At 32.1% G+C, this 26529-nt stretch overlaps 3 protein-coding genes across 6 annotated transcripts in view; 1 reads left to right on the forward strand and 2 right to left on the reverse strand.

Moving 5' to 3' along the window:
• Nucleotides 1–452: 452 nt before the first annotated feature.
• Nucleotides 453–9643, reverse strand: LOC140044746 (uncharacterized). Its single transcript, XM_072089390.1, has 4 exons — nucleotides 9550–9643; nucleotides 8341–8448; nucleotides 6280–6713; nucleotides 453–6023 (listed from the first exon to the last, which is right to left on the reverse strand). The coding sequence occupies exons 3-4, from the start codon at nucleotides 6707–6709 to the stop codon at nucleotides 1774–1776; spliced, it is 4680 nt and encodes a 1559-aa protein (XP_071945491.1). The 5' UTR covers nucleotides 6710–6713; nucleotides 8341–8448; nucleotides 9550–9643; the 3' UTR covers nucleotides 453–1773.
• Nucleotides 9644–9813: 170 nt separating this feature from the next.
• Nucleotides 9814–13391, forward strand: LOC140043508 (large ribosomal subunit protein bL20-like). Its single transcript, XM_072088032.1, has 5 exons — nucleotides 9814–9949; nucleotides 10738–10848; nucleotides 11366–11443; nucleotides 12141–12206; nucleotides 12825–13391. The coding sequence occupies exons 1-5, from the start codon at nucleotides 9863–9865 to the stop codon at nucleotides 13011–13013; spliced, it is 531 nt and encodes a 176-aa protein (XP_071944133.1). The 5' UTR covers nucleotides 9814–9862; the 3' UTR covers nucleotides 13014–13391.
• A 2675-nt stretch (nucleotides 13392–16066) lies between these two features.
• The window catches only part of LOC140044750 (histone-lysine N-methyltransferase MECOM-like), a 110849-nt gene continuing 100386 nt past the window's right edge, over nucleotides 16067–26529 (reverse strand). For 3 of the 4 annotated variants that reach the window (XM_072089394.1, XM_072089396.1, XM_072089397.1), the window contains 4 exons: nucleotides 21623–21757; nucleotides 20655–20757; nucleotides 20181–20300; nucleotides 16067–19619 (listed from right to left, as the gene is read on the reverse strand). In XM_072089394.1, coding sequence (XP_071945495.1) covers nucleotides 16999–19619; nucleotides 20181–20300; nucleotides 20655–20757; nucleotides 21623–21757 — 2979 coding nt within the window. In that variant the 3' untranslated portion in view covers nucleotides 16067–16998. Of the gene's footprint in view, nucleotides 19620–20180; nucleotides 20301–20654; nucleotides 20758–21622; nucleotides 21758–23153; nucleotides 23351–26529 lie in introns of those variants that run through there. The other variant, XM_072089395.1, reaches the window with a different exon arrangement.

Consider the following 26529-nt stretch of genomic DNA (forward strand, 5'->3'; position numbering starts at 1 on the left):
GAGCCAGAAATTAAATTCATTCATACACATTTAAAACAATAACAATTTATTACATTAATTACATTTATATGGCTCTGACCTAAAGACATGGCATATATAATAGCATTATATAGATATGTCAGTTGTGCCATGCCAAAGCCGGATATTGAGAAATTGTTGGAACGTCTACTTTCGTGACACAGTAAAAGTGTTCTCTTGAGGTGTTCCCTGAATATGGTTTTCGATCCGTACTGATATTGCTCGTTGTTTCCTTCATTATGACAGTGTCCTTTAACAGAGGTGTTTCCTGAATATCCCGAAATTCCAAAGGAAGTTTTGTTGTAATTTCATTAAAGATTATTGTTTTAAAATCAGACTAGTCAAAAGGTACATAACGAACGCAAGCAATTTCAATTTACTGTGTTCAGTATTTATTTACATTAACATTCAAGAAAAAATGACCAATTGCATGGTTAAACAACTATTATACAGATAATTTATTATAAACAAGAACTTTATCACAGTGATTTGCCAAATGACATTACGCTCACTGCGAGTACGTTACTGTATTACATTGCTTGGTTCGCACTAAAGATGCGACGTAAGGACTTAACGACGCAACGTAATTGGATGGATTATTCGAACTGTCGCTTGTCATTGGTCAACACGCTTGAGTTACGTTTACGTCCTTGCGTTGCGCCGTAGTGTTAACGAATGTTTAGGTATAATAGGGGAAATACTAGGTATATTAAATGTTTACAGTACTTCTTTAATTCGGCTGCCAATAGACCATACCAACAAAAGAAAACATTGTCTAATAAAGTACAGCTTAATATAATAATAGTCTGCATTATTTCGAATAAACAGTATACAGAGGGTTCTGTCATTCCTTGCGAGTACATAGCAATTATACTCAAAATAAAAAAAACTTGATTTATACACCTAAAACGGAGTTACTCCTTCCGGTCCCGTAATTGAAATAATGTTGGAACTGCTAGAGGTTGAACAACAACATGCATGCATCAGGGCATTCTATACATACTAAAACAGTCACTAATTCTACTGAACATTTATCATGAAAAGGAAAGAGAACAATGCAGCTATTCTGTTATATAAACTTATTGTACAAAGGTAATTATCAACAAGCTGCTGGTGAGTATAGTTTAAATAAACATACTGTGTTATGTTATACAGTATTACAAGCTGTTGGCATCCTTGGCACAGCAGTTAAGAAACTTCCAATCATGTGGCAGAAGGAAATATAATCGCTAATAGGACTCTTACATGTCCAATTGACTTTTATATACAACACATAATAATATTCACAAACATAGTTTAGCATATGTCACCTAAAATTCTTGTGCCAGTTTCGTCTTGGCATAGTGATAAATTTGACAACACACCATTTGTGTAACACTAACAGTTTGGTTAGCCTTATCCCAGTTCCTAGAATTCCTACCAAAAATTGACAGGATATTATTTATAAATATTATGAATACAATTTAGTATGTCATATCTATAATTTTATCTAATAATGGTATATACATGTACAGTACCCGTACTGTAGTCTAATAAATATTAAAATATATGTACTGTACACATAATTTAAAAAATTACATAAAGAAAATATTACCAATATTAGAAATGATTTATAACAAATAAAATAAGTTATATATAAATAAAGCATACTGTAATAAACATAGTATTAGATATATTTATTTAGACAGGCTACAATTTAAAAAAAAACATGGTAGAAAAATTGTAACACTTTTAAGGCCTTTGCAACTTATCAGTTCACTGTTTTTGTCCACGAGTTGCCCTCTTTCTATAAGATGCAAACTGTATTTCAGGGTCTGTTTCATCAGGTATAACAAACGATTGACATCCAATCTGCAACTCATTTTCAGTTTTCTCTGCATGTGTTCCTTCTTTCTGTATCGACCGTTTCCTCAATCTAGTTTGTTCATCATTGTTTTCTTTGATCTTCTCTTTCGTTTTAACATCTTTCTTGTCTTTTTTCGCCTTAGATTTGTGGCCATCGTCATCATTCGATTCTTCTTCAGATTTAACTTTGCTATGTGACCGTTTCCTGGTTAAATGCTCCTTGTCAATGATGTCTTTCGTAAAAGAAGATCCAGTTTTGTTTTTTATTACAAAACCAATGTGCTCATTCTTTGCATTCTTTTTTTCTGTCACCAAAACTGTAGATTGGTTTTTTGGAAGTGATAGGTTTGTCAGACAGACTTCCAGGTTACAATTATTACCTCTTTTCTTCCCCTTCAAAGTTTTGGTCTTAGTTTCTGCTGAAGACTTTGCACCAGCCAGAGGTTTTTTTAAACTTCTGTTTAAAACATCTAACAGCAGGGTATTAATTCTTTCCAAATCCTCGTCAGTGCTACTAACTCCCTTCTTTAGTAATGATTCCACAAGAAATGCATATGTACGTTTTTCTTGTACTGGGATCCAAGAACATTTCAAAATTGGAGCTATGGGAATTAGTTTCTGATAAACCATTTTCTTCAGGTGGCCTGATATATACAGTTTTCTAATGTTATACAAAGAATTGAGAAATGTCACGTTGTCATTCCTTTCCTGCTCAGTACTTTTACCTAGTACAAGGTCACATTTAAAAAGTTTCTTCATATTATTTTGTGGAACCTTTCCAACTTGTATGTCATTATTAAACAATATAATTTCACCAGCTTCAAAATCCAGACAATCCTCAAGGGTGTAAAACACTTTGTTGTTTGGTTCCTCTTGAAGGTTTACCACCATAGAAAACGTTTTTGTTTCTGAAGGCATATGGTTCGAATCCTGAGTGGTCGGAACAAAGTCAAAATTTCTGACAACGGGCTTTGCAGCTGATAGTGTGAACATTTTTTGATTATAATTAGTTGACTTAAGTAGAATATCCTGATGCAAAACTGTCATATTGTTGTTAGACAATGTTAATAAACCAGTAGGTGATTTCGGCAGAAATGATCGGAATTCCTTTTGACCTACGGAAACTTGAGGGATACTTGTGAATTGAGAAACACCTGCTGGTACACATACAGTTGAATTTTGACATATGTTTGGCAGGCCAGCAAGTTTAATACTACTAACCATTGGTACATGTTGAACTTGTTGTATGCCTTGACCTAATACAATTTTTGTTGTGATAGGCTGGGCAGGTTGAGTAAAAGTCAATGTTGGTTGGATGCTTTCACAAGGTAAAACTTGAAACAAAGCTGGGGCAGGTCGAGGAAAGATCGCTGGAGAAACAACAGAGGATTTAGGTGAACTTACTGGTACAGACACTGGAGAGAGCTGACGGAAAGTAGGCCTAGTACCTGCCAACGGAGTCAAAGCGACTGGAGCTGCAGCTACAGGTAGATTAGTAGAAATAGATGAAAATGCTGTCAAAGTAGGTAGAGTTGTCATCTGTGCAACAACTGGTGCGCTTTCGCCAATAATGGTAGCTTCAACAACAGAGTTAAAAACAGATTCAACCGTTACTGTAGGTGTTTCAGATGACGCCATGTTGGTTTGAATCACAGATGTATTACCTGTACTTCCAAAGGTTGTACTTTGTACACCTGAAGCTGTTGTTTGGTCAGTTGGTTGTTCAATTATATTTGACTTCAGGTCTTTTACATGATCTTTATCTGGACTGCCTTCTCCATAATCTTCTTTTCTATGTGATATTAGAGTGTTGACATATGGTCTGGCAAATTGAACAATCCATCGAAAGTCCATTCCATTAAAATGACCTTTCCCAAGAAGACCACAATATTCTGAACTTATCTGAACTTCGCTTATGATTATATTTTCACCAGATTTAGTTTTAGGAATGGCCTTTATCATTTCCTCCGTCAGCATCTTACATTGCTTCACTCGCTCCATTTCTGTTAATGGTTCATTGCATGTTTCTTCGCCTTTTGCAGAACTGTTTTGCTTGACTTCTATCTCTCCTTGATTATTCTCAGAAGGTGCTGTGTCATTGTGACTTGGTTTGTTCAACATGGTATTGTTAGTAACTTCTTTTTTACTTTCAGTTACATTTGAATCACCAGTAACAACATCAACATTCTCAACAGCTGTTTTATTTGAAACATCATTCACGGCTTCAGGAATCTGTAATTTACTTTCAGTTTGATTGCATACTTCATTAGTTATCATTTTAACAGAAGATTGTTTATCAATCACTATCTCTTGGTTGTCTACCTTTTCTAGAGGTTCATCAGACATTCCATTGACATCCTCGTTTTGACTTTTTGACTTACGATTATCCATTATTTTGTCTGCGACTACTTCCATTGGTTTAGGTAGCAAATTGTTCACATCATTACTGACTACATTTTGTTGCTCACTTAATTCTGCAGAATCTTTCTGTACATTTGGTAAGCCATCTTTTGATAGGTTCTCAGCATTTCCAATAGATTGACATGCAGCTTTTGGAGAAGGTAACTTAGCATTTTCAGATTGTTCATTTTTGTTTCCTTCTTGCTTAATATCACTTTTATCCTGGTCTGTTTTGGACTGCTGATTTTCTTCTTGGGTGGTTATGGCCTGTTCAGTTTTGAGTGCTTTTTCTATATTTATGGGTTGAGGTTCGGTTGATTCTGATTTTGGATCTTTACTTTTGTCATCAGGTGCATCTTGCTTGTCTAAATTAATTGTTTTTACATCTTTGAAAGGCTTGTCTGAAGGTTGACCATCACTTGGTTTGTCAATCGCTACAACAGGATCTGCTTGTTTCTCTGCTTTCTTTAATTCTGTTATATGTTTCACAAGAGTACTATTAACAATTGTTTGTGCAGCATTACGAATAGCAAGAAGCTGGACATGCAAATCTAGTATACATTCCTGCTTCTGTTTCAAAGAATAACTGGTGACTTCTCTACTTCTCCTGCGCAATGTTGATGAGTGAGTTAACTTCCAAGCTTCTTGCAAAATGCATGAATCGACTGCTTCACTGAACATGCGTTGCATTACTTCAGTGTTCAAACCAAAATTTGTCAAAATACTGGGGTCATCCATTACGGACAAAGGTGATTTGGTATAATCAAATGTTCGCATTTTAATATCTTCTTCACTAGGAAACAGAGGGCAATTATCAAATTCTTCATTTAAGTTCCCAAGTGGTATTTTATATTTTAGGTCCTTATCATTAATTTTATATTGTGAATGTCTCTTTAAAAGTTTCTTAAGCTCAAGTGATTGCTTGTGTTGCGCAAGCCTACAAGCTAGATTAACACGCTCAACTTGCTTACCAAGATTAAATGAACCTTTTGGTCTTAGGTTACTGTAAACAGTTGAGGTGACATGTTGTCCAAGAAATGATGAAAGCCCTGTGGTGGTCGATACCGGCGGGTTTAAGGCGACAACCTTGTTCTGAACAGGCTGTACTTGTTTCTTAGCTAATGGCGCATGGGTTCCTTGAATATGGAACATTGGTCTAGAAGAAGTATAAATTACTGATGGCGTTTTTTTCATAACTGGCTTCTCTAACATGACAGACAACATATTGGAGAACGGATCTTTTGTTTCCTTTGACTGCGCTATAGAAGCCAAACTTTGCATCATGTCATTGGCACTGAGACTGTGCTTCTTGGATGTGGATACAACGTTTGAACCTGATGCTTTGTTGTTTAAATTTGACTTCTTTGCTGCTTCATCTGAATCTGAGTCGGAAATAATAATTGTTGGCACAGTGTTGCTTTTAGACTTGGCCCCATTAGTTGATATTTGTTTTTGTTTATCATTTTTCATTGTTTGGTACACCATACGATGCGAGACTCGCTGGTGGACGTCTAAGTGCTGCTCAGTCGAAAACAGTTTATCGCACATTTTACATACATGAGGATGTGCAATCTTTTGATGTCTTTTCAAATGGCACTGGTTCTCAAATGAAGTGAAGCAGATTGTACAAGGAACTCGATGCTCCACACGCGTTGTGTGAACACCAAATTCAAAGGCATTCTTAAATTGGCTTTTACAATTCAAACATTGTATACCTTTCTTCTCGAAAGACTGGTTTTTCCATGAGGTTTTTGCAGGAGCTGAAGGATAAATAATATTATTTTAATTTATATAAAAAAGTATTTTAGTTATATCAAATTCACTAATAAAACCATTATTTTAATAATACACTTAATTCAATTTGATTTATTAGTTTAAATAAAATGTTAGCATAAACTTTAACTAGTTCATTTATGGGTCAATAATGAATAAGTAGTAAAAAAAAATTAATTCCTCAACGTACATATATACATAAATTTCCATATTTAAAATTGATGATAAAAAATAAAATTTTACCTATAGGTGTAGGTTTCTTGGCTAAAACTGGTGGAGTCAACATGTGTACAGATTTGATTACATTAGTTGTGTTCACTTTCTTTCGCAATTCAACAATCCCTGCCTTGTATTTCTTGACAATCTTACCATCCAGACCAACAACAATCTTGTGTTTTAGGTCGCTCTTTACAATGTGTATCTTTTCTGATTTAGGTTTAATTTTTGGAGGGAGAAAGTCAGGCTTATCTAATTGTTTCCATATTTCGGCCATTTCTTCTTTCTTCTTATGATTATTCATTATGTGGGAGTCGTAGGAAGTCTTGCGGTGAAACGATAATGAACATTCCTCACATTTAAACTCTGATCGTTTGACGTTCATACTTTCTTCAAAATGAGAATCTCTTTGTAAAAGACGCAACTCACGGTTTTGACATTTATCTGCTTTGGCCATGATTCTGTGGAAATACAATTCAGGAATTAATTATATATATCGCTGTTTTCTTAAGGCTTAATATACTGCACAGTAGTACCTCTCCTGAGTTCTTGTGGGTCACTAATTTCTTCAGGCAAGTTATATTTGTTTAGCCTAACAATCATCAACAAGTATTCATGTGCCTACAAGTTATTTGCTTTACTCATTTTCTGTCATCAAAATGATATAATAAAAACACTTGCCTACAATAAATAAAAGTTGACCTCTTGCAAATTAATGGCCTAGTCTAAGAATTTGTTTTCTATACTATACCTGGTATGTTGCTTTTCATAATTTAAAACAAAGTACCATAGATGCATGCAAGTTTAATAAAGGTAAGGTTTATAAGCCAGATGCAAACGTTTTGATAAATCGAATATCGAAGTCAAATATAGCCTATGACGCTCGTTTCACCACGTAGTTTAAGTTCTATTGATTTGTTGTTAGCCGAAACCGTTCAAATTCATTTCAATGTAAATTTTACATGTTTACAAATGACAATAAATTTACTTTACTTCAATATGTGATACTGTACAGTATCACAGAATGTTAAACCCTTACAAAAAATTTAATTCCGTTAAATAAGCAATGTATTTTTTTTCCTTTACTGTTTTATTGACATTATTCACTATGGATCAGGGAATTTTTGTAAAGTATGTACCATAGCTTATTAATTTGTACATATTTCTAAAATTATGTAGCAAAAAAGTTACAGGTACTTTAAAAGTAAATCTTACAGTACAATTAAACAACATGTTCTGTTTTGAGTAGCCTTTTTTTATGCAAACATCAGACAAATATATTACAGTAACATTTAACAAATACCTACAATTACAAGAGATATTTTCAACACACAAATTATATAACATCATAACTGTAGGGTCAAGAAACATTAGTCAGGGAAGCTTAGGGTGGGTGGGGGGTTTTGAAGAAGAAGAAATTTGAATCTCCAACATATTTGATAATAGGCATACACGCTTCTGAATACTGTACTGTCTGCAGGAATCAGTAATGTCTATCGATTTTGTATTGTAATGTAAACCCCAAAAAAAAAACATGACACTACTGTACAGTACAGTAGAACCTTCGTTTTACGTACCCTGACTTTACGTTCCCTGGATTTTACGTACGCTTAAAATAACCGATGACGTCATCATTTTCTTACATTGAGGGCGCAATTTAACAACAAAGCATAATAAAAATGGCTGTGTGAGGAATTCTTCTGTGTGAGACAAGCTACACACGTGCATTCCCCTACAGCAACGACTGTTTTTATTGATAGAAAATACAAGAACATTGATATTTTAATTGACACTTTATTTAAACATCGCACAGCCTGTATATACTGTACTTTTTTAGTTAGACCTCACATCTTGCTAGGCCTGCTAGCCTGGCCAGGCCTAGCTAGTGACCACCTGCATGCTGTACAGTAAAGTAGGCAAACACGGTAGCCTTTAATATACAGTAGCTACCATCTCTACGTATTTGGGGTCAATTTAAGGTCAACCTTGATTTTATGAATCCTGTGTTTTATCCTGTGGTCCCGTACCGTACGTAAAATGAAGGGATGTTCTACTGTACTTCCATACTGTAATGTACAATACACAAACCTTAAGATTTACTTGCTTGTTGTATGTGTTTTAATAAAATCAATGAATTAGTATCATGTACAAGCCTTCATCTACAATCACCAATTATTGTGTCATCATCAAAGAAATCTAAGGAAACAATAAAAAAAAAAGTCACATGATCAACAAATTTAGTATTTCTTGTATATTAAAAATGTAGTTCTGTGTAGTACTACTACTAGGCCTAGTTAGTAAAAAGTCGGGGGTGGGCTTATACCCGAGTATGGGCTTATACCCGCGTCAGTACGGTAGTAAGTAGTAAAAACATAATTAGTAACTACACAAAAACAAAACTACAGAAGGGAAAATATATAACAACTAATTATTTTAAAATATCTCTCTAACGAACAGCATTTTTTTTTTCTGCTTTTTCCCATTTTTTTTTCAGTTTATTTATTTTTTCATCCGTTCACTAAACTTTGGAAAATGATCACGTTTACTATAATCTTTTAACACTACAGATTGAAGTCAGTACACACGTGTTGGTTTCCTGTTAACGAAATGCAGATATCACTCAAAGTAATTATCATTTTATCATAATCAGTATTTTACAAAACAAAATGGCTTCCAAGCAGCTTCATAATGATGGTTCAATTCCATTTATTTTGAGGTAAACCAGATTGTTGAGTAATAATTACACTTTCTAATAACTCATTTTTTATATATCACAAGTAAAAAAAACATGTCTTACAAGTTACCTAATAAATAATAAATATGAAAACAATCAATGAAAATTTAACTTTATTTTGTTAGATTTAAAACAATTGTAATTGTGTTTTATAAAATCACATAAAACAAAACACCCCTATTCCATAAAATCGAACGGTCCAATGTTTTAGCAGTACAACCCCACTCAATTTTCTTACTTTAGAATAACGTATTTTTCGCTGTTGTACATAAATCGGTCACCAAGAACATGTCTCAAGAATTACTAATAATTTAAAAATACTCTTAGCTACGATTTCAAACAATCACAATCGTCATTTTGAAAATGGGCGCTAAATATTATCTGTAATAAATAAGGTTACCTATAATATTCCCTATCTGATTGGTTTTAGCTCGGTGTCCGTCTTGGCGAAACCTGCAGTGTGTGATTCAATCACGCGGCCTAGCCTAGCCACATCAAGCTAAAATAATGCACACGTTGTATATTAGCAATACTTGACTTATGTAGATTACATTAGTACTTACTTGGTTATTCTCAGAAAATATGAAAATAAACGTAAACAAACACCACCACCATATAAATTATCAACCAATCCAGTCGGTTTTTAACACTTCTTTGGACACAGGAAAAAGAAAATAGAGTGCGCTAGACAAAAGATTGTTAATTATGTACTTATATTTGACAGCGCCCTCAATAAATTAGAAAGATTCAATATAGTGTTTCCACTGATGAACATAACAAATTGAATTGTTAAATCATAGAGGGCTCATTTCAGGTAAGAATCAAAACGTAAATAAGGTTTATTCTATCAAAGTGTGAGAGATAAATGTCATCATCATGGTGTTCTTAACTGGTTTTCGACTAATTCGTTCAAGAGGACCAGATAAATTTTGGAGAAAGAAGTTTATTTTTGACCAAGCTACCGTATGTGCATAATTCATAAACATCAGTACATTTTGTAAGGCTTATTAATATTAGAATATGCCTAGGCCCCCTCTCTCTCAAACAACTCGTTATCATCGTTCTCCCTCCTCGAGCTCTCTCATCAGCACCACCACACACGTGCCTAGGCCTACCCCCTAGGCCTAGTACAGTATACAAAACTTAAAAGCTAACTAGGTAGCAGGTAGACCTTAGAAAATAAAAACTTTTGTTTTAAAGAAAGACGTAATAAAATATTTATTTTAATATAGCCTAAACTAAGAATAGGCCTAATAGTAGGCCTACAGACAGTAGACTAGCCTCTATCTATATAGCGTAGGCCTACTTACTTTCTGTGTAGGCCTCAGTCAGGGCCTGCCTAGGCCCTAGTGAAATTATTCTACCTACCCGGATCTACCTGGATTTTGAGTGATTTTGATCGTGACCAGAACATATTTTTCTTATATGGACTGTATTTAGGTTAGACCAGTGCGGTTTTAAATTGGTTTAGATTTTGAGATTCAATCACATTTTTTGGCAAAGAGTTCCAACAATTTATAGTTCTTATACAGAACATATTCTGTCTTGTTTTCGATTTCACTTTTGGTTTCTGTATTTTATAGCTGATGACCCCTTGTACTGAACACTCTACTCATCTACTTTATCGATACCTCGCATCATTTTAAATATTTGAAGCATAACTGAACATTTTTTTTAAAATAAGTCATGTACACAAAATTTCACTAGACCTACAAACTTTTTAAAAGATTAAGTTCCATTTTTCATTTCAGAATTTCTATGGAAGAAGGAGGAACTGTTATCGTATAGCTGTAAGAGCAGTTCAAAGGGCATGGCAGTTTGGTCAAAAAAGTCGTAAAGTGAAAAAACGTGCTGCACGTGAGGCAAGTACAGTAAATCATCACCTAGGTTAAAAATGGTTATTATTATTATGGGCTGCAAATGGGTGTCTCTCTTAAGCCGATTTTCCACTAGGCGAATTTGTTCGCGCGAATCGAAAGCGTCATGCTATGCACATGCGTATTCGCGTTTCTGTCTGTCATACTGCCTTCTTCCACGAATTCTAGTTCCTTTGATTTTTCGCTTTAGCGTTTCTACTTTTTGCGAAGCGAAATATTGCGCAACCAATCAGAGCTCAAGAAATGAGCTATGACGCTTTCATGAGCGCTCATGCGAATCGAAATGCTCAGCAACCACGCGAGGAACATGAACGTCGCAGCTATTCGCTCATGTAGTGGAAAGAGAGTAGGCGATTTTTTTCTCTTCGAAACGTTGGATTCGCGCGAACAAATTCGCCTAGTGGAAATTCAGCTTTAGGTTTCTTGGGATAGTGCATTATTACTTTCTCTTTTGTAACCTTTTAAATGTTGTATTGTTTAACTTTTTTAAATTGTTTTTCAGCTCTGGAATATGCGTATTAATGCTGCAGCTAGAGAGCATGGTTTGTCATATTCTACATTCATAGCAAATATCGCAAGGGTATGTAAATTGTAACAAACAAAATACTCTGGTTTATATCGTTATTGTTGATATAAAGTTTGCTGTACACAACGTATATACAGTTCTGAAAAGAATTTGACATTGAGATCAATATATTTTGATCGTCCTCAGGAGTGAGAATGCAAAAAATCTAGGAAACTAGGAACATAAAGGAATTTGGGGGGACGGGTGTGAAAGTTCAAGTTCACGTTAAAATTTATTTTCAAATACAAAGTAAATGAAATTTGCCTTCCAAGGTTCAAATTACAATAAAAATAACAACAATTAAAAACATACAATACTATACAATGGATAAGATAATATATAAGAAAATATGCTATGTATAAAACATGGTAACAGTATAAATATTAAAATACTATATAAAGAATAAAAGCTAAAAACGGTAGTAGAATTTAAAACAAAAGTAACCAAATACTATAGCCTTGATATTGGAAAAAACAATGCCTCGATTGTTATCGGGGAACGATTAAAGGCCAATTTACATAAACAAGCAGTAATGGTAAGCGGAAAACCACATAGCTTGTCCACGTTGAATCTTTATCTATCTTGAGCAGAAACCGCTCCGTGTTGTGTGTAATGTAACTGCCATAAGGAATTTAACAGATTTTATATTTGAATTATCATTACCACTGTGTAAATTGGCCTTACGTATGATTTTTTTTCTTTATTTTTTCAGTGTGACATTCGAATTGATCGCAAAATGTTGTCAAACCTGGCAATCTTTGAACCTAGGTCATTTCAGGTGAGGGCTAAAAACAGCTTACCTTTATATTACAATATTATTTAAAAATAAGAAGAGAAAGTGAATCTGTGGTAGTTGTAATAAGGTGATTGCAGTGGTCCCACATTAAATTAAAAAAAAAAATTATGGCCAAATTATTGAGGGTACTACAGTATATTATTTTAAAATATATCCAACTATAGAGGGCATTATCTTAAAAAATCAGAAGAAACAATCGTATGATAGGTGCTTTCTAAACGGGGCATATATGTACATTGTGTTGAAAAATGCATCTCCAATGCATTTTATTGGACCATTAAAAGTCAACCAAATACTGTAGATTGTAAATGGTAAATGTATGCCCAATTTGGATGTGTTTGTTTGTACCCAAAACAATCCGCAGATATTGCTCAAAATGTCAGGAGGTTTTTATTGTATGACCTCAGACTCACTCACAGTAAAGTCGCTTTAAAGCTTTAAAATGTCTACACTATGAAACTAGATTGTCAAAAAGTGTGATGTGCCCAAATACGGTAGTGATATGACATCAACGTGTCCATATATGGGCACATCACATTTGTTGTCACATTAAAGTTTTATATTGTAGACAGAGATTTATTAATGTGTCATATCTTTCAGAGTTTAATAGAGTTAGCAAAGGCCAAACAAGATGAAATCTTAGTGAGAAACTTAAAAGCAAATCCTGATATTTTAATGCAGCGCTTTACAACACAAGAAGACATACTGGCTGAAAGACTACAGAGTTTAAAGGTTAATGGGTCTAAGACAGAGGGCAGCAGACAACTTTCTGATGGTACACCTGTATGAAGAGAAATATTTTATAAAATTTACTTGTTGGATGAAAAGATGTTTGAGCACAAGTGATGAAACTACACAAGCTAAGAAATCATTATTTAAATAACTGATGAAACTTATATTGACTTGTTCGGTAACTTTGGCATTGAAACAAACAATGAAGCTAATTTATACAAACTACTTATTATTGTGGTATAACATAAGTAACTGCAATGTTACAATGTGTCTACATAACAGGCAGTGTGATCTAAATTGTGTACATGCAATGCTGTGGGGTAGAGTTTGAAACATTTAAATACACTACCCACGTGTGTGATACACAATTAAAACAAACATTGGTTTAACGTGCAGTTGAAAATAGAATAAAAGCTGTGTTCTTAAAAAAATTCTTTTTCTGATTTGTAAGCCTTAGATTGGATAGTAAGATCAATAAGGCCAATTTACACAGACGAGCAGTAACGGTTATAAATATATAGAATCTATTTCTTATGACCATTTACACAAAACGTGGATCAGACATGCGGTTTCTGCTCAGGATAGATACAGACTCTATGTGGAACAAGCTAAACGGTTTTCTGCTTACAGTTTTCGCTTGTCTGTGTAAATTGGCCTTTATAGCCCATTTACTCTATAACACCGAATCTAACTAGAAGCCCAACCCTTATTTATATATATACACTTATATTGGAGAGAGGTATGCAGTATTACTTGTGTCCTTAAGCCCGTTTTCCACTAGGCGAATCAAAAGTGTATGCCATCTTCCACAAATTCTAGTTCCTTGAGTTTCTCGCTCCAGCGAAATTAGTAGTTCAAATAGTTTCTACTTTTTGTGATCCAAAACATTCCAAAGCCAATCAGAGCTCGAGAAATTAGCTATGACGCATTTATGAGCACTCATGCAAATCGAAAAGCTCAGCAGACATGCGATGGGAATGAAAATCACTCTTGTAGTGGAAAGGGTAGCGTGAGCTGTTTTGTCTACATAACATTGGATTTGTGCGAACAAATTCACTTAGTGGTAAACTTGCTTTAAGCAAGATACTTTACCCTTGTTCTTCGAATTGGACGTCATTACACTGGTAAAAAAAAAAGTAGGGATTGTTTTGTGCATACTGATCTGTACTGGGCTCTCTGTAACCCAGTATAAAGTAAGTATACAAAAAAGGTAAAATGTGTAAAAATATAAACACTGCACTCAAATTTTCGTTTCTAGTGAAGGACAAAATTATGTTGGAACTTACCCAACGTTTCATGCGTTATCATCATCAACGCATGAAACGTTGGGCAAGTTCAACGTAATGTTGTCCTTCACTAGAAACGAAAATTTGGTTTTAAATAATATTGTTGGAAGGAGATGGATTTTTTCTACATTTGTTTGCGTGTATCTGTTGGTTTTATTCAATTGACTATTGCTGATTTCACTTCGAAGTTGGCTGCATAAAAAAATTAGAGACCTTGCACACAACACACATAAATAAACTAAATAACAAGAAATTCCGAAACATATTTTTATTAACATCGAATGCTAGCACATAAACATTTTACACAAAAGGAACATCGACTACCTTTCGAGTTATTATTATTTTCCTAACATTTAAAATAAAAAAAATTAATTGTACATATGGATTTATTGAATATTATTGTGCTGGACTGTATACAGTATCATTATTTCAGGAAAATAACACTAAAATTATATAAATTTCTTTTACAGTTACAGAATACAATTAATTACACCTATTTTATCTGGACATTAGAATCACCATGGACAGAAGTGCAATAATAAGGTGGGCTATATGCACCTTGTTCTGTGTGGGGCACCAGTAATCACGATTAAATCTACAACAATCCAACATGTACAGTTTGAGTTGTAAAAAAGAACAAATTACACAGGGGGTATATTACCAACCCCCTGGTATCCTACACTTAGAAATAATATGGTTTTTACTTCTTTTTAAATACATTTACCAACATTATGGTACAACAACCCTGTCTTATAGTTATACTTTAACTATACTTGTTCTAGTACTTAATACACAGATGTATTTTTTTCTTCTAAATTTCATAAATAAAATATATCAGATGCATTAAGAATATCAAATCAAACTTTTTATTAAAGTTCATGACATGGATTTCTTTATGATGCTCTCTGATGGAAAAAAATACATGATTTCTTATTGAAAACGTCCAATGAAAAATCATCAACACAAGCAATATATTGATTCAATCTCATCTGATTGGTTAAGTTCGTTGGAACTAACTCTACATGAAAATAGCAATAATTGTTGCTTATTGATCATTTTACAGTTAAGTACAATTTTATATTTATTCCATGGACAACACTTACAAATTTAAATCTGGTCTCATATTTACAAGCATTTTTAATAGGCCGTAAGTGAACCAATTTTTTTATCCACCCTGTTTGATGATCACAGACACCACCTAAGGCACACAGACACAATACAACTTGGCACCAGAAATATAAAGGTATAGTTACGTGATTGCTATCATATTAACAAAATTAATACATTATTTGCATAGTATTATCTACTAGAATTTCAACAACTAATATGTTTCATGTTCCAGATCATATTTCTAATTATTTTTATACTTTTTCTTAATTTTTCTTTCTTTTTTCCTTTTTGACTAAAATCAATTCAATTTTTTTACATAAAAAAATCATACTTTTTCCTCTAAATGTCAAATTTCTACATTTTTTCTACAATTATGCTACAAACTGTGCGAGTCAAAATATCTAATTCTACAACTTAAAAAAATTAAAATTGAAAGAAATAAAATGAAAATTTAAACTTTTTTAACATAAAATACACCACTTCAAGTGGTTTTCCTTTTGGCAAATTTAAATAATGTTTAAAAAAAGGATTATAAAAAAAGACATATTTAGTACCATGTATATACATTGTTTCACATTATTTCAGCCAGAAAATGTAACTAATTAAAACCTTTCCTTTAAATATTAGATAAATGCTAATTATTAGATTATTAATTTCTGATTGATTGATCAACAATACAACCATAATTCAATTTTTTATAAAAATTGTTGGCATGCAAAAATATAAAATGTAATATATTAAGAGAAATTCAGATATAGATTAAACTAATCAAGGAATTTTAGTGTAAAAGACAAAAGGCATTAGAATAATTGGGAATAATCTTTTAAAATATATTTTAATATATGGTCCTTAGTTTTTGGTCAAATCAACCTTTCAATGAATGATTATTAGAAATATAATAATAATAATAATATAATATTATGAACATGGAATGCATGGTTAAATAAAAAACAAATAGCACAGGTTGTTATTGGTGGTTCCATTGACACTAAAACAATAAGCTTATACGCCTACCCTATCGACACAGCTTAGCCTGGGGTGCTGGCTACCTTACATCATTAATGTAAAGTTATCTTTGTTTTATTTGATTGATTATATTTCATTATTAATTAAAATCTCCAATTTTTTAAAACAGACACTTTCAAAATATTTACAAGCATTATGAAATGAATTCAGTAATAATTGATTTAAATTTAAAATAACTGTTTTAAAATTTGAAGAAAAAAAATATTCGAAAGACTGAAATGGCTTGTTCAAAATAAATATACTTTAAAGAACAATAAATTGGCTTACTTATTTATTAACTAAAATATTATTCAAATGTTTTAGTGTGACCAGTAAAGTTTAAGAGTTGTTTATTAATTGTTTAGAGGTAGTTGTATTTTACATTTTAATAGTATTCGTATATACTAGAAACATTTACGTGGAATGTTTCACAACTAATTGTTGTAAAATAAATTTTACAATTAAGCTTTAAAAAATAAAAATATGAACCTATTTTTAAAATGTGAGGCATATATGAATTAATAAAACATTATTAAATATGTTTTTTATTGTACAGCTTTAAATAAAAAAATGTTTATGAACTCAAAAATATGGTAATATTAATTAGTAAATGATAAATTAATTTGTATTAGAGAGAGTCATTACACAGCGGTTGCGGATTGAGGATGATTAGTGCCGTATGACATAAGAGGAAGTGGGTGAAGACCATTGCCATTACTTGTTGATGATGGCTCCCGTGCGACAGAAGAAATTCCTAACTTTTTACTTTCTGGTTCAAATTTAGCCAGCCACTCTTTCTTCTTATTGATAACAACATCAATCTGTCCTGCAGTGGATTCCATTGGCTCAACTTTCGATTGGTCAGAAATTTCTTCCTCTGACGAATCATCCATTATGCTTTCGTTGGTCACTCCATCTTCTTTTTGTTCTTCCTCACCACTCATTGCCATTTCATCGATATCACTCGATGTCTCTGGTTCACGTACGTCGTCCGTTTTAATACTGAGATCAATACTTTCTTTATGTCCATTTTCAGCAATTCCATCTTCATTTTCGTCATCTTCCATTTCTCCAATGAAATTTTTAATTTCATCAAAATAAGAATCTTCTTTCCCGTTAAGTTCAGTGCTAACAAACGGTCCTCCTTCAGCTTTGTCATTCTCATGTTTCTTAAGATGACGGTCAAGATTTGTCTGCTGGCCAAAGCATCTATCGCAAAGTGGACACTTGAATGGTTTTTCTTTATTGTGGATGTTACGTACATGACGTTGTAGGTTTGATGAAATACTGAAAGACCGATCACAGTACTTACAAGAGTAAGGTTGCTCTCCAGTGTGCGTTCGCAAATGACGTGTAAGATTCGCGGATCGTGGGAATAATTTTCCACAATATTTACATGTGTAACGATCTTTTCCTCGAACTATCATTTTGTTTGAAGGTCCTTGATATATGACATGTTTAAAAGGATAGCCTTGACTTGGTGCACTAGTGCCTGATTTAATCAGGCCGCTGTCACCGTTGTAATGTTCAAATTTGCGAATAGGAGAAAAAGAAGATCGCCCAGTATGCTCATTATGATAATCAACTCGCAAATATTTTGGGGCCGAGCTTCCTTCCAAATGATTCACTCTGTACATGGGATCCATTATTATTGGTCGAGGATATGGCAGACTCATCAGTCGGTTGATTGGCGAGATCTTGTTTTTGGAATCGCCAAAAATGTGCGTCTTTCTTGATTCCTCTTCTAATTTGGTACTGACTTTTTCTTCAGTTTTTTTAACAGATAAACTCAGGTCCAGTGGTTGGTCCTCTGTAGAGTGCTTTTCTTCTTTGGGGCTTTCTGGCGACTTACGAGAAAGATCAAATGGAATTTCTTGTTTTTTTAGTAAACCGTTAACGGCTGCTTGACCATTGAGAAACATTGATCTGGCCCAGAGAGGATCAATCGGCATACCAGGTCTTATAAATGGAAACGGTATGTGAGGCATGAAAATTGGACCACCAGGGCCACCAAAATACTTGTCTGCAAAAGAAGCAATTGCTTTAATCGGTTCACTGGAACCTGCTCCTGCTGTGCTGCCCTCGCTTGGTGATAAGATTGGTCTGTTCTTTGAATGTTCTTCTTTCAGTGAATCACTTGTTTTAGTAGCAGATTTTGATGAGTTATATAAAGCTCGCTTAGCAGCTTTTCTTGGTACATGCTCGTCACTTTCACTGTCTAAGTCACTGCCTGATGTAGAGTCAAGTTCACTGGATGCAGGTGTACTGACATTAGATACATCACTCCCTTCACTGATGTCACTCTCCGATTTTGAAGGTTTTACTTTCTTTGGACTTTGATCCTTAGATTTTACATCAGCAGAATCACTATTTGTTTGTGGTGCTGGAGTGGTATAATGTTTCAGCCATTCCTCGGTAGAAGGTGGCAGTCGAGACTTCTGAAGATTACTTACTTCAGTAGGACTAGTGGGTTGAGATTTTGACAATGGTGGGTAGCCAAGCATGAAGGGTTGAGGGGGAAGTCCCTTCTCTGCTAATAAGCTATTCTGGATCAAGGCTTGTTGTTGTAAATGAATATTTGCATTCCACATATGTGCCATACTAGCAGGATGCAGGGCTCCGTTTGGCAGGCTGCCAACCATAGGATGCCCACCAGGCAGCATACCTGGCCCTGAACGAAGGCTCTGTTGTAGTGGTATACCGGCTGCTAACTGGCTGTTTAGTAGTTGTTGTCCATGACAAAATCGGCGATGTTTATTAAGAGAGGTAACAGTCGAGAATACCTGTCCACATCCCATGCACTTTAATCGTGTCCGGCAGTCTATGTGCATTCGTTTGTGTCGGCATAGATTAGAAAATTGTGTGTACGACTTTAAGCAAACCTCACAAGTAAATGGCTTTATACTGCTGTGTATGTGTGTGTGTTGTTTTAGACCACTACTTGTGGCAAATGTTTTTCCACACTCGGGACAGGCGTGGCAACGGGCTCCATGGTGCTGCGTGCGAATGTGTCTCTGTAAATTACTCGGATCGGTAAACACTTTACTACAATTCTCGCAAGAATATTGACGCTCTGAATTGTGCGTAGATTGGTGGCGGATCAAGTTCGCTTTCCAGTTGAAAGTTTTCGGACACAACTCGCATTTGAATTCTCGACTTTCGTCGTATTGGTTCTGTTCAGATTGGTGATAGTAATCATCTGAAGCCATCGATGGGGTCTTTTCCATTTCCTCATCACTGTTGTTATCAAGATGATTTTTTTCTGAAAAAACATAAATAAAAATGATTGTCACTTATTGCATAAGATGCTGCAGACTTTCGTTTTCTTGCTGTGATGCTAATGTCTTATGACAACAACAATTATTGGCAAGGTCACACTATTTTAACTAAGTTTAATGTAGAAAAAAACGAGTATAAATGTTAATCCTGATTTTAAAACCTTCATATTACTACTCATCATTATATAAAATGTTATACAATATTGATTAAAATACATTCACTGTTGTTAACAACTTTTTAAATTCTATTACTTTTTACTATTTTCAAGATTATGAACTTTGTACTGTAACTTGCAATTTATCATTGCTACAAACAGTTTAGTTTTCTGTTTTTTTTTTCAATAAAATGATATTATAGCAACATTTTTTGTATTAAATAACTTCTAAATTAATTAAATATACTTAAATCTATAATTTTAAAAATATAATTGTATAGTTGTTACTCATTTATACCTAATTAATTATATTCGCATTTAATTTAAGAGTGTTATACCCTATCTACTGTATTTAATGACGACATTAAATGTAAATTTGGCAAAATTTACCTTTCTCATTGTCACTATATTCTTTATCTTTTCGTGGACATGAATATTGTTCATGGTCTCTGAGGGCAGTCTTTGATGTGAACAGCTCATTGCAATCTTCGCAAACGAACACTCTCTCTTCTGAAAAAAAAAATCACAAAATTTAAATTTTCGTATTTAGGAAATATTAATTTGATGTTTATATTTATTTTGTATAAACTAAATGCAAGTTGTTATACTGTATATATAAGAATTCTTACATTTGCCATAATACTGATATGTAACATAATATAAAACTATACTCCAAATAATGAGAGGGATGTCATGATTCGACGCTTCAATTTTATTACATCATGACTTCTCTCTCAAATTGTTTTTTTTTTTATACCATAGTTTTTAAAATATGCAATTAAAAAAAGATTATATAACAAAATAAAAAAGTCAATAATGTAGTGTGGATACAAAATGTGAAAAATAACAAGAATCATTATTTACCTATCTCGGGTAGATTTGATTGCTCTTTTTCGGGTAAGACTGTGTCCTTTCCTACCAATAACTCCTCACCAGTGCAAATTGGACGCACCACTTTATAAAAAACCTTTAATAAAAAACACAATTTCAGTTATAATAAAAACTGAGGGAAAATAGATTTAAACTTGCTATAATTTAGTTCACTTAGTTTCTATGTAAATAATATAGATAAGATAATATTAAATCTTTAAATCAAACAAATACATATTTTACAGGTTAATTTTTCAAATCTCTGATGAAAAATCATTTATAATGGAACACATTAAGACACATGCCTATTCTTGATTTATTTAAACAAAATTTTACCTTAAAGAAAATGTAGTATTTTAAAGAAGTATTATTTGGAAATAGTATACGATTATCAAAATAATATAACCTTTTACAATTATATTAATATACTAATATATTGTCATTCTATTTTCATTATGATTTGTTTGTCAATCCTATAAAACATTACAAAAAAACATATTATCTTTTAGTACTGTTTACACATACAGTAATTAGTTGTTTATTTATTCCAAGACTGGAATATCACAGAGTTGATTTATCAGCCTATGTTTACACAATATAAACTATGATACTGCTAATTGTTTGTTGTTTCTGAATTAACAATTATTATCTATCAGGAATTAATCTCCTCTGAAAAAAACCTAAACCACAAAGAAAAACCAATCTAGCCGCTTTTATATAGTTTTTATTATGCATATACATTTTAAGTTCAATCATATACACAAGAAAACCTGATTTACAGCAATATTTATTGAAATACACCAAAGACTATTAAATATTTATATAATTAGTAATACATTGTTTAAGTTTTATAAAAATCATTTAATACAAGCTTATTAATTTGTACGTTGACAGGAGTAATTTAATATAAATTTCACAAAATTGGTAAATGTCATTTTTCGTTAAAAAATGTTGTATGTTACCTTATGGTCGACTTGAACTGCCATCATGTTCTGGTCATCCAGATCCGGTGAACTACGTATGTACTTCATCCAGTTGCCGGTATCTGGCTCACTAGCGTCAATCCAACCCCGTACTTTGCCAAGTTCGTCAACAATCTGATGATTAAGAATGAAAGCATGATAAAGAGATTTGTTTGTAAAACAACAACACACCTTGAAAATTATTAAGAAAATTATTAAGAATAAATAAATAAATAGTGTAAGTTGCTATTGGTAGACCTTCTTAACATAAGGTTCAAGTATTAGCGTACAGTATTATAACAGTGATAATTTTGCATCTAAATGTTTATAACATACATACTGCCAAAAATAAATGATCATTGTAAATTAAGCTATGATGAAAATCAATGCTGTTACTTTGTCTTAAAATATTTCATTCAAAATAAATCTATACTATACCAACATTTTTCAATGGATATAGGAAAACAAAACCAATGAACAAGTACAGTAGTTGATATAAACTGAGAAAACTGATTTTTTCCACGATATAAAGAAACTAACATTTTAGCGCTACAGTGTAATTAATAATGTATCTCAAATTATTTTTTAAACAATTATTAATTATTATTATCATATTATACACAATGACAATGGGTAAACTATAAAGAAAATCCTTGATTGAAATAAATTAATAACAATCGCTTTTTTTAGGCTATTATAATGTGTATATATCAATGATAGGAATAAACAATTCAATTTAAATAATGATAGATAACAAACAATTTTAGCAATAACAAACTCAGCCCATATCTATATACAAATATAATATTAATAATGATCCTAAAAATGAAAACTGTTTCTTTAATTTGATAGTATCATTTGTATAACTAACTAGGCCTACTTATATTAAACTTGATTATATATGGGATTATACTAAAATTATGAATTCAAGTTGTGTTGCTACTATATATACAGTAACTTATGGACAAATAAGCAAACCTATACTTATTTCTTCTATGCAGGTTTATAGATACTTAATATACAATATACAGAAACTGAAAGTTATAACTTCTATTCTTCTAACATTAACAATGCATTAATAGAAGCACTTCGATGGCAAATTACTAAAATTCTAACATTGCTTAATTTAAACATACTAAGATATCCCTAGTGTTAATAGACTGTATATGGGGACTGTATTACAACACAATAAACTAACAGAATATAGATATATATGTATAACCAAATTCTCTATGGCATGGACCATGGTTAATCATAATTGTAGATACACACAAATTAAAGTTCTAAGTAAAGTTAATAGAAACAAAACTGTATAAAAGTTACAATGATACAAACACTTATATAAAACAACAATCAAATTAAAAGTTCTTAATTAGATCTTACACTCAGGATATAATAAAGTATTGTTATCAATCAACAAAAGGAGAACAACTTTATAATTAAATGTTTAGATACTTATTCAAACTTGAAAATAAAGTCCACCATGTACAGTCCAACAAAATACAGTATAAACAGTAATTAAATCTAATACCTTCAAACAATTCTTCAACAAAGAAACAAGTTTTTTTCCATGTACTAAGACTCCACCATAGAGAAATGACAAGAGTAGCCTCCACAACTTTACACTCACTTGTGTTCCCAGCGACTCTAAACAGACTTGTCCAGTCAGCCGATATAATCAGTCACTCACAACAGGGGATCCAAACTCCTATAAGGTCTATGCTCCTATCATCCAATAGCAATATTGGTATAGCGCCACCAAGAGTTTTTACAGATTGCCCCAAGGGCATCCTGTTTCATCTGCTTCTCTGATTGCTCAATTCATGGGAAATTTTAATATGCATATATTTATTGATCAAATTATGATAAACTCTTTGGAAACTTTCACATTCTCTAGTAAAACAATCGATTTGATTGGTTGTCTTGATTTCTTCACTGTGCATTGAAAGGAAATATTTAAATCTACCCATGACTAGAGAACAATTTTACTGAATATTAATTATAACATGTTCGGCTTTGAACAATGAAGCTATTATATTATTACACTCAATGGAAATAACTATTCTAAACTGCTGTAGCAACTATATTTGTTAAAATACTTGAAGTATTTCGACTGAATTTCTTTTTAGGAAACCAGATAATAAAAATATAATTAATACAGGAAAATTACTGAAATGTTTACAATTCATAAGTAAACTTAATTCAGCTCCCTTGGCTAAATTGTGTAAAACCTAAGTTCTAATTATTCTGTTATAGGACAAAATGTGCCACTGATTTTAAAGTAAATGAATAAAACCTAAGAAAAAAATTCCTTCAATTCCAAAAAGCAAACTAGGTCTACAGTATATACCAGCCAAATAAAGAAAAAAAAAATACAAGATGAAAGATGGATTTAAATGGAAAGTTTTACAAAGTGGCATAAACATAGCGAGTATCTAATACAAGGAAATAGAGTCTAGACGTTCCAGTCACTCACCCTATCCACAGTGGCCATAATACAGTAATAAATAATATGATATATCTACTTTCAAATTGAACAAATTGGCATATAAAAAGAAATATATGATAGAAAAGGGGGAAATAAGAAATGCTTCTATTATGTTGTCATGATCAGGTGAGCTCTTGGATGTTTGAATATATATTTGCTCTATTATTTCAATAAACTTACAATTGTTTAGATAAACGTGATGGTGTGTATCATCTTATGCAAAGTTATACTTAAATCGTAATAGTAACAATAAGTATACATCCCTTTTCATCAGTTTATTTATATAAAATATTTCGGAAAGGTTTTGCGTTTCCTTTAAATATGTATGTATTGAGGTAAATTATATAGATTAAGGTATAATTAATATCTTAATTAATTATATGTTATTTAATATCCTTATGTAAATGTAATTGCACGAATATGTGCTTGACAAAAGCGTATTCAATAAAGCTAAAAATGAATTCAGAAATTTCTTTTTAACAAACAAATCTGAATAAAACATTTTAATGATTATTTTAGTATAAACCAGACAAACATTTACAATTAAATTATCATTGCATATCATCTCAATAAATCATCAGCACTTTATTAACACAATCTGCATATCTATTTACACTGATTACTGTGTTAGTAGGGGTTCAATATTGTTATAACTTTGCACTATTTGTTACCATTGAAAGATCAACTTTAAACACCATACACCACATAAATCACAGTTAGTTGTTATAAAACAATCTGGTAAACACATTGTAAACAGATCACCACAAGTTGCTTTTACTGACCTCAAATAAATGATAATTCTAACTAACTACATCTACTTTGACCTCAATTATATGTTATACTTCTGAATGGTTGTAATTAATTAACTAATTACTTTTTTTTTGTGGTTAGAGTATGGAGAACATGCATATTGAATTGGTATCAGTAAACTATTAACAAAATGTATGTTGTCCATGTTTAATAGACTTTTTTAATTTTTTTTTTTTTCGTTTTTCTGCACTATATTCTGTTCATATAAATGTTGCAGTCAATCCAAAATTAATACATAACTAATTATTATTTGAAGCAACATTTCACTATATATATTTATCAGTTATGACCGCCAGTGGCCTATACAAACATCTATACATTAACACATTTCATGTTTTTATCTGTTAAATGTAATTAGGCTAATCTTTGTATATAAACTGAGAACAGAGTGAATTACACAGGTACAGTATGATTCATGTTTTCCCTAAATGCTTTTAAATTAAGTGGTAGTAATATATTTACTAAAATAAGCAAGTTGTCCATTCTGAATAGTAGTAACTTTTATCAAAACAAACTTGAAAATGAGGAAGAAATAGTTAGAAAACTATGTAAAGACAAAAGATTTCAAAATATCTAGGTCATGAAAAGAACCTATCTTAAAAGTTTAACTTGTAAACATGTAGCAAATAATGATGATGTCATAAATTACCAAACTATTTTATTTCCTTGGATGGCTAGGCTCTTAAGCCTGTTTTCATCTCTCATTGAAATGGGGAAAAAGCAGATAAAGTTGATAGGTTATGTTTTTAATGTGTTTTATTCTTAGTTTTAGTGACTCGTTGAAATGGGAAGAATGCAGATATAGTTTTAATGGGATAGTTCCTTATAATTGTCAAGCTTGTGTTTGATGTATGATTGTAACAAAATAAACAAGAATATCACTTTCAAAGCCTAGTAAAGTGCTACAAATATTTGCAATATCATTAGCTTATAAAAACCAAAACTTGTTATATATTATGTGTTGAGGAGAAGAGGTTAAGAGAAGGACTATAAACATTGTAAAAGGTGATGTAAAGATCGTACAAAAGTATGTCTGCATTTTTTATGCCAGTTGTTAGTCACACGGTAGGCTGGTTGATGAAGTCATGTAGTATGTAACGTAATGGCATGTTGCTCATACACTCACTGACACAAAACATGATCTGAACAGCTCACTGGTGTAAACTAAAGTGTTGAAAGGGTTATATTTAAGGTTTCTATGTCAATCCTATCCTGGGAATTTAAATTAAATTTATGATATGACATTGAGCATGGTCAAATTGTTCTCTCCTTACTAATTTATATATATTTAAAAAGTTGTTTTTATATGACCTGATATTAAGAACATGTCAATATAATAATGTATTCTAAATAAGATTCAAGAAATGTTATTGGTCCACTTTAAAATGGAAATTTGTTTTGCTTGGTATAATTAAGACATAAAACAACAAAGAAAAATACATCAAATTTCAAAAGGCAATGTTAAAATACTATTTATATGTTACTATTGAAAAATGTATTAAAATTTACAAGACTTTGAAACAGTAAAAGATTATTTTAACATTTGAGTCATTGTATTCTTTACTACATTTTGACACCTAACATTTAATGAACTTTCCAAACTAAAAAG

Source organism: Antedon mediterranea, chromosome 3, assembly GCF_964355755.1.
Source record: "Antedon mediterranea chromosome 3, ecAntMedi1.1, whole genome shotgun sequence".
NCBI lineage: Eukaryota > Metazoa > Echinodermata > Crinoidea > Comatulida > Antedonidae > Antedon > Antedon mediterranea.